Source organism: Pelophylax lessonae (assembly GCF_965119305.1).
Source record: "Pelophylax lessonae genome assembly, chromosome: 7".
Classification (NCBI taxonomy): Eukaryota; Metazoa; Chordata; class Amphibia; order Anura; family Ranidae; genus Pelophylax; species Pelophylax lessonae.
In genome coordinates this window covers 201,908,457-201,917,618 of record NC_138774.1, presented here as the reverse complement: position 1 = coordinate 201,917,618, position 9,162 = coordinate 201,908,457, and the positions used below count along the sequence as shown (strand labels likewise).

Genomic DNA, 9,162 nt, shown 5'->3' with positions numbered 1-9,162 from the left:
TTTCACATGTGAAAGTGTTCCAGACAGTTGGCAAAATAGTGTTAATGATAGCCATACATGTGTATAATTTTGCTAGGAGTGTGTTGGAAATTTGGTAATTGAGTGTAAGCAGTGAGTTGTGTTTACAGTTCTGCAAAAAGAGTGTTGTGCAGTGAATTGTGCCTACAGTTTTGCAAAGTGTGTGTTACAAAATTGCAAACTGAGTGCAAAGCATTGTTTGTGCTTTTAGTTTTGCAAACTCAGTGAGTGGTTTTGCTATACGTATTGTAACAGGAAGTCAGCTAAATCTGGGAATGTAGTCACAGGAAGGAGATACATTTCCACCTGACTTAGAAAGTCCATTAATTAATTTAGGGTGTTGGCTACAGAGCTAGCCAGCAGGAAGTTGAAAGGCCTTCACCTGTTCAGAATGAGGGAGTTAAGGCTCTATAATTGGTTCAGAGAAATTCCTATTGTTTGCTGCCTCCAGAAGCTGCATCCTGAAGCCATGTGGGCTGGGAGCAGGAGGACAGTCAGCGTGTGCCTCCCGACAGGATGTGTGGGCCTGGGAGAAGACCCCCCGGAGTGATGTGTGCCCGGGACGGTAACCAAGGGTGAATACGTCTCAAAGGTGAGAAGACGAACTGTTGATGTGAAAGAAACAAAAGGACTATTGAGTGTCCGCTGTAGGACAAGGAAGTCTGCCCGACGGTAGGTTGGAGACAGACACTTAGGCAGGTTCCAGTTGTGAGAAGGTAGCCGCCCACAGAGGCAAGGATTTATTTTCTGTTTTATTTTATTTTGGATGTTTTGCTGCATACAGCCTGGTGAAGAAAACACCATTTAATAAACCACACTGTTTGTTTGCAAGCACTTGTCGGCTACCTCTCTGGGAAAACGCACCCCCCCCAGGGGTCATCCACGCCTACCACCGAGCTAATCCCTCACATATGGTGGAGGTATGCAGTGGGCAGAAGCAGCAAGATCCCTGCAAGGAAGTGCAAATGTTTGATGAACTTTGTCTGGTGCATGAGATTGCACAATCTATGTGTGCAGGAGAGAAGATCCTGACAGAAAAAAAAAAAAAAAAAAAAAAGTGTTTTAAAGAGACAGGGGTCTCAAAATTTTTTGATGAACTTTGTTGTGTCTGGTGCAAGTGACTGCACAAACTGTGTGCGCAGGAAAAGAGATCCTGCAAGAGAGAGAAAAACTACATGTGTTGAAGAGACAGTGGTCTGAAAATTGTTTGCTGGACTGTGAAAAATTTGTTTGTGGAGTTATTGAAGATGGGGCGGTCCAAACGCCTGAAAAATGCAAAGATAGATGAAATGAGAGACCGGATTCTATGGATGGAGGGGATGTTGCCGTCTGAACCAGCCCCATCCATGCCTAAAGAGAGTCTACGAAAGAGGAAGGTTGTTGTCCCTAGCAACACTGATGAAACCGCTATGGAGACGCAGTGTGCTCAGATGAAAAGTAAACTCAAAATGGAGGAGATGTTGAAACATCTGATTATATCAAATGCAGCTCAACAGCAAGCAAATGCAGCTCAACAGCAGGCAAATGCGGATTTTCAGCAGAGCTTTGCAGCTCAACAAAAGGCTCATCAAGAGAGCATGGCAGGCTGGAAACAGAGACGCCAGCAGCCAATGGAGGCCATCGGTATGGAGGAAACCGAGTATGTGTGCAGGGCTGAGTTGGATGCCTTGCAACGGAAAATGGAAGAAAAGGAACAAGCCTTGGAATTTCTTAAAATAGAGCATAGAAACTTGCAGGAAACGAATGAACTACTCAAGTCTCATGTGTCACAGTGGGAAGAATCCACTGCTCTTCTTTTGGTCGAGTTGCAAAAACGCAGAGAGACTATAATGGAGAAAGATACCATCCTCATGGAAAAGGAAAGTGAAATTCAGACTTTGCAGAAGCAAAGTATGGCTGATATGTTGGAGTTGCGTAATCAGCTGGAAAAAAGTCTTCAGTCTTTGGGAGCTACAAAAATAGACCTGCAGGAGTCGCAGGAACAGAATGTTGCTCTGAAAGCGACATTGTCTCTCAGCGACAAAGAGAAAAGTGAAAGAGAGGCTAAATTACTGAGTACTGTGTATGAGCTCACTACTTTGAGCAATGTGGTAGATGAATGGCGTGCGGACTGTCAAAGTTGGAAAGGGGAAGCCCAACGTGTCCAGCAGCAGTTAAAGGAGAAAGAAGCCTGTGTGGCAGAATTACATTCTTATTCCCAGATGCTAGCCAATGAGGTGAAGGCTCTTATGCAGGGAAAAGGAGATTGTGAACATAAGAGGGAAAAAGTAGAGGCACAGCTTCTGGAATCGCAAGTCAAGGTGTCAGAAGGTGACCGATTGTGTGCTAAGCTGTCAGAGAAGGCAAACCGACTGCAGGTTGAGTTGGACAATGTTACAAATCAGCTTTCTCAAGCAGACAGCAAATCTAGAGAAATTGCGGAAGATTTTTCTATCTTGGAATCGCAGCTGCAAGACACGCAGGAACTCTTACAGGAAGAGAGGTGTCAAAGGCTGAGTTTTAGCACAAAGCTCAAACAAATGGAAGATGAGAAAAATGGCTTCCTGGAACAATTAAAAGAGGAGGCGGAAGCAAAGAAAAACCTATCAGAGCAAGTCGCAACATTGCAAGCTCAGATAGCGGATATGAAAAAACGCATGGAAGAAAGCGTTGGTTCATTACAGTGTGTTGAAGATGTGAAAAAGAAGTTTGATCAGATGCTTGGTGAAGAGAAGACTGTGTCTGCAAAATATGCAGAAGAACGCGACCGTGCAAAAACGGAGGCGCGTGATAACGAGAGCAAAGCCCTGTTCTTGGCTCGCTCTTTGGAGGAAGTTCTAGAGTGTAAGGCTGAACTAGAAAGTGTTAACAAACAGCTGCGTACAGAAATGGAAGAATTGGTCAGCTCCAAGGATGATGTTGTGAAAAGCGTTCAGGAGCTAGAAAAGTCTAAACGAGCCTTAGAACAGCAAGTAGAAGAGATGAAGATTCCGTTGCAGGAACTGGAAGAGGAATTCCAGGCAACAGAGGATCTGTCCCAAAGAGGGGATAGTGTGCCTGATGCAGTTTTTAAAAGGATCAGTGTTTTGGGGTCTGTCCTGAGTGAGCCTCAGAAATGTGATGACACGTGGCTTGAATCACCCCTTTGGAATAAACCGTTCCTTCAAAAACTTCAAGCATTGGAAAATGTATCATTAGAACTTCAGCAAATAAAGGAGTTGTGTAAGAAATGTGATGATTTCTCAGTTCAGGCTGAAAACCTAGTGGAGAAAACTAAAGCGGAGAAAACTAAAGCAAGTGATATAAATCTGGGAGGAAAAAGCAAACGCCACCTAGTGGAGAAAACTAAGGCTGTTGGTGAAAACGTGAAGCAAATTAAGTTCAAGTGCCTTTCAGGGAATATTTCCAAAATGGAACTGGTGAAAGACAGGTGGCAGAAATTTGATCGTGATCTTGAGATACATTCCATGTGGAATTCAGATAGAGAAAAGGAACTAGGTGACCTTGAGCGGTCAAATAGTTCAGCAGAAAGTGCATTGAAGAAACCTGTAAAAGAATGTGTTACAGTTCCATGCTTCTTCACTGATGCAGAGAGGAGGTCTATAATGGATACCACCCAGATCGCTGGGTTCAACTGTGTTGTTGCCTTTAACCCCTATGTTGGTGGAAGGAAAGTTGATGATGTTCTGGTTGGCTACTTCTGTGAAGAGTTTGGCAAGAAATATAAACTGAATATCAAATCAAATAGTAGGCCTTTACTGCGACTCGCTCAGGAGGGCGAAAAGTTTAAGAAGTTGATGAGTGCAAATGCTTCAGATCTGCCTATGAATATGAAATGTTTGAATGATATTGATATCTCTGGGAAAAGGAACAGGGGTCACTTTGAAGAAATGTGTGACAGCCTGTTGTCTCAATTGGAAAATCCTCTGCACAGCATCTTAGAGCAAGCAAAGCTCAAGAAGGAAGATCATTCCCTTTTACAACAAAAAGTCAATGATTGTGTACAGATGTATGGAGAGGCAACTCAAGTCACAGAGGGATGTCAAGAGTCCCTACTTGGAACAAAGCTTAGTGAAGCAAAGGTTTTCAAAGTTTTGTGGAAAACATTTATGGATTGCAGAGAGAGGCGTCTTAAGAATGTTGAAGACATTAAGACTAGCCCAATTGAGTTGCCTATGGATCACGGTCCTCCATGGTGGATTGGACAGACGGTTATGAGGGACAAGCTGTCTGACATTTATGAGAAAGCTGTCAATGAAGATGACAGAAACGAGAAGGAGCGAAATGATGCCAAAAATGCAGTTGAAGAATGTGTATATGAGATGAGAGACAAACTGTGTGGCATTTATGAGAAATCCGTCAATGAAGATGACAAAACAGTTTCATCCGGAAGCTTGAGGATAATAGGAGGCTTATCAGTGAGTCAGCAGTGCTTGACACATGCGTGCCTGGAAATCTGTGTCCCAACCCTAGGGTTGAAACAAGAGGGGGGGGTATGTAACAGGAAGTCAGCTAAATCTGGGAATGTAGTCACAGGAAGGAGATACATTTCCACCTGACTTAGAAAGTCCATTAATTAATTTAGGGTGTTGGCTACAGAGCTAGCCAGCAGGAAGTTGAAAGGCCTTCACCTGTTCAGAATGAGGGAGTTAAGGCTCTATAATTGGTTCAGAGAAATTCCTATTGTTTGCTGCCTCCAGAAGCTGCATCCTGAAGCCATGTGGGCTGGGAGCAGGAGGACAGTCAGCGTGTGCCTCCCGACAGGATGTGTGGGCCTGGGAGAAGACCCCCCGGAGTGATGTGTGCCCGGGACGGTAACCAAGGGTGAATACGTCTCAAAGGTGAGAAGACGAACTGTTGATGTGAAAGAAACAAAAGGACTATTGAGTGTCCGCTGTAGGACAAGGAAGTCTGCCCGACGGTAGGTTGGAGACAGACACTTAGGCAGGTTCCAGTTGTGAGAAGGTAGCCGCCCACAGAGGCAAGGATTTATTTTCTGTTTTATTTTATTTTGGATGTTTTGCTGCATACAGCCTGGTGAAGAAAACACCATTTAATAAACCACACTGTTTGTTTGCAAGCACTTGTCGGCTACCTCTCTGGGAAAACGCACCCCCCCCAGGGGTCATCCACGCCTACCACCGAGCTAATCCCTCACAGTATTAATAGTTTTAGAAATTGTGCTACAAGAATCACGATTAGCGCTTAAGCATTCAGAAAAAACTGTAATAGGCTTATCAGAACTGCAAGTAAGTACAACGTAATTCAGATACATTTATTGTAGGGGTTTCTTATTTATTCCCCTACATTAATCTCACTGACCTACAATAAGTACTGCATATAAACCAAGAATTTTGGATAGTGTGGCCACAAACCAAAGAAACCAAAGGAAGCCCAAATGATGGAAAACCCTGTAGATGTTGCACTTAATACTAAGCTACAATAAACTTGATGATTGTCATTTAAATAGCTGCCCCATCGACATAGAACATATAAAAATCTTAATATTATATGATATTATATGATATTATATTATATTATACTAGACATTAAGCCTGTTAAATTAATGGGCGCTAGAACATATGGCTGACTGAGCGGCTCTCGCTTATCTCTTTTTTTTTCTAACAACGCGAGAGCTGCATGACATAGCCAGCTCTGCACATAGCATCCCTGTTGCCCTAGCAACAGAGACACGCGCAGAGCTGACTGAGCGGCTCTCGCATGCGAGCGCGTACCCGCCGCGTGCCCGCGTACACCCGCCGCTTCAAGAGTTTTGGCCGGCCGCCCGACTGGGGTGTATGTAGGATATCTATTCTATATTAATAATATGCAAGTGTCTCTGCGTCCGTCCCTGTGTCTGTGGGATTGCGCTACTGCGCATGTGCCCCACGGACAGCCGTTGGGACTGGGGGCGGGCACCATGTCAGGGGCCCCAGAAGTAAGTCACACTGACCTGTGTAGGATGGGGAGCTCCTCGGTGTCGGAGGCCGGGTCCCGGGTGTTGGGGGTTACCCCGATAATGGTGCTCTTCAGGGAAGTTCCTCTGAGCTGGTGGCTCTGGACCAGATCTATTTTCCCCGGAGAGTCTACACTCACCCGCATGCTGGAGCCGGGCAGGAGCACCCCATCATGGGTCAGGAGAAGAGGCAGGCGCCGGGGGATCTGGATAGAGCCGCTAGAGGCCATGATCGGCCACACACACAATCCGCACACCGGGAATAGCCAAACGTGTACGGCTTTTACCGAGCAGCGGCGCATGCGCAGTGACATGTTGGCGCCGGGTGGCACCATTTTTAAATCTAAGGCAACTGATCGGAACTCCGCCTCCCCAGCACATACGAATTCAGAACGGTGGCTACTGAAACTATCGACAGTACAACGGCCCTCACACCGCACCATTATTGGGGGTGACCCCCAACACCCGGCCTCCGACATCGAGGAGCTCCCCCAGCCTACGCAGGTCAGTGCCCGCCCCCAGTCCCAACGGCTGTCCTGTGGCACATGCGCAGTAGCGCATTTCCACGGACACAGGGAATCTGGACACAGGGACACTTGCCTTTTATTAATATAGATTATATTATATTATATTATATTATATTATATTATATTATATTATATTATATTATATTATATTATATTATATTATATTATATTATTAAAGAGTTATCATCCAACAGGAACTGCAACTAAATACAATGTAATTTAGATACATTTATTGTAGGGGTTTCCTATTTATTGTCCTACATTAATCTCACTGACCTGCAAAAAGGATGTAAGTCAGGAATTTTGGATAGCGTGGCCACAAACCAGAGATACCAAAGGAAGCCCAAATGATGGAAAACCCTGTAGACGTTGCACTTGTGGGAAATGTTACCAAGACCCCATCAACCAGTGCTAAATACTAAGCTACAATAAACTTGATTATTGGTATTTAAATAGCTGCCCCATCGACATAGAACATATAAAAAATCTTTATAGTATATTATATTATACAATATTATATTATATTATATTATATTATATTATATTATATTATATTATATTATATTAATAAAGACTTATCATCCAACAGGAACTGCAAGTAAATACAATGTAATTCAGATACATTTATTGTAGGGGTTTCTTATTTATTCCCTTACATTAATCTCACTGACATGCAATAAGCATATAAGCCAGGAATTTTGGATAGTGTGGCCACAAACCAAAGAAACCAAAGGAAGCCCAAATGATGGAAAACCCTGTAGAGGTTGCACTTGTGGGGAATGTTACCAAGACCCCATCAACCAGTGCTAAATACTAAGCTACAATAAACTTGATGATTGTCATTTAAATAGCTGCCTCATGATATAGCTCATATAAAAAATCTTAATATTTTATTATTATATTATTTTATATGATATGATATATTATATTAATACAGTAAAGAGTTAAATCTGGGCTTTTAGCTTGCAAACAGCTAAATATACAGATGAAAATGGAAGCTGTTTGACTTGCCAAAAGATTTGTGTTTCTGTCCCTCCAGTCCTGAGATTTACACAGCTCTGTCACTGTGATCCCTGCTCCTGTCAGCATATTCATTGTTAATACATGAGAACTGCAGCACACCTGATTGGTTTCCTCACATGCCTTTAATTCTCCCAGTATGAGCTCTGTACAAGGATGGCAAGATGGTGAGAAGCTGGTACAAAGTCAATTTCAGGCATATACATATAAAAATACTGTATGTATACAGTATAAACATATATGTATATACTGTGTATGTATTAACGCAGTATATATACAGTTCTACCATAAAAAAAATACATGTAATGATGTATTAATGACAATAGCTGCAATAATTTGTTTGACAATAAAAACCACCAATGAAGCAGACAGCTTTGTAACACTAATGAACTAACTAATCTATTCAAAACAAAGGTTTTTACAAAGCTAAGATATTATAAGAATGGAGTCAGACAATTCTACCCAAATAACAGAATTTGTCTTATCAACATTCTCTGATCTCCATAAATACCAGACTGCACTTTTTGCAGTTTTTCTCCTCATTTTAGTTATCACGCTGACAGGAAATTTGGTTATCATTGTGTTGACTTGCGGGGATTCTCAGCTGCAGTCTCCAATGTACTTTTTCTTGGGCAATTTGTCCTTCGTAGACATTTGTCTGTCTTTGGTGACTGTTCCTCAAATGTTGAAGAACTTCCTGTTGGATCTAAAGAGAAGAGTCATTTTGTTTGAAAGTTGCATGGCCCAGATCTACTTTTTCTTGACATTTGCCAACGTAGAGGACTTTTTGCTTGCTGCCATGGCTTATGATCGTTATATTGCCATCTGTGACCCTCTTCGCTACGTGGTGGTCATGAACAAAATGCTTAGATTTCAACTTATTGCTGGCTGCTGGTTGCTTTCAACAGCCAATTCAATTTTGCACTCAACTTTGACTTCACGGCTTTCTTACTGCCGGTCCAACTTAATCAACCACTTTCTGTGTGACATGGTGCCACTCTTTAAGCTCTCCTGCTCTGACACAACCATAAATGAATTGGTCATCTTCACTGAAGGCTTTATTGTGGTAGCAGGACCATTTTTGTTCATCTTAGTCTCTTATATACACATTATCTTGGCCATTTTTAAAATCCACTCAGCAGAGGGAAGAAGTAAAGTCTTCTCTACTTGTTCTTCCCACCTTGCTGTGGTTATATTTTATTTTGGAACCATCATGTTTACCTACTTCCGTCCATCTTCAAGCTACTCATTGACAAAGGATAGGGTGGCTAGTGTGATGTATACAGTTCTTGCTCCCATGTTGAACCCCTTCATATACAGTTTAAGAAACAAGGATGTAAAGCAAGCTTTACGAAGACTGATGGCCAAAATGATTTCTGTTTGACCGAACATAATGGGAAAAATGGCCACCTGGTTAAATATACATTTGTCTTATTAACATTTGTTACCTGTAATATATTCACTGAGCATTCTTCATTATTACAGCTAACTTTAATGATCTTGAGTGCTAAAAAGCATAGACATAGTATGAAAATTCCCTTTGCTAGGTGAGCAACTTGCAAAAAAAAATTTCTACATTCCAATCAGGGCTCTGTAACACTCCGTTCAGATTATTGTGGGTTGGGGAAAGTGCGCAAAATGGCGGCATTGAAAGCACTAATT

At 42.4% G+C, this 9,162-nt stretch overlaps 1 protein-coding gene across 1 annotated transcript; it reads left to right on the top strand.

Moving 5' to 3' along the window:
• Nucleotides 1-7,942: 7,942 nt before the first annotated feature.
• Nucleotides 7,943-8,884, top strand: LOC309559608 (olfactory receptor 1f45-like; the record flags this gene model as incomplete). The annotated part of the gene is made up of 1 exon (XM_082262933.1): nucleotides 7,943-8,884. One exon carries the CDS (start codon nucleotides 7,943-7,945, stop codon nucleotides 8,882-8,884), a length of 942 nt encoding a protein of 313 aa, XP_082119059.1.
• Between the last annotated feature and the right edge of the window lie 278 nt (nucleotides 8,885-9,162).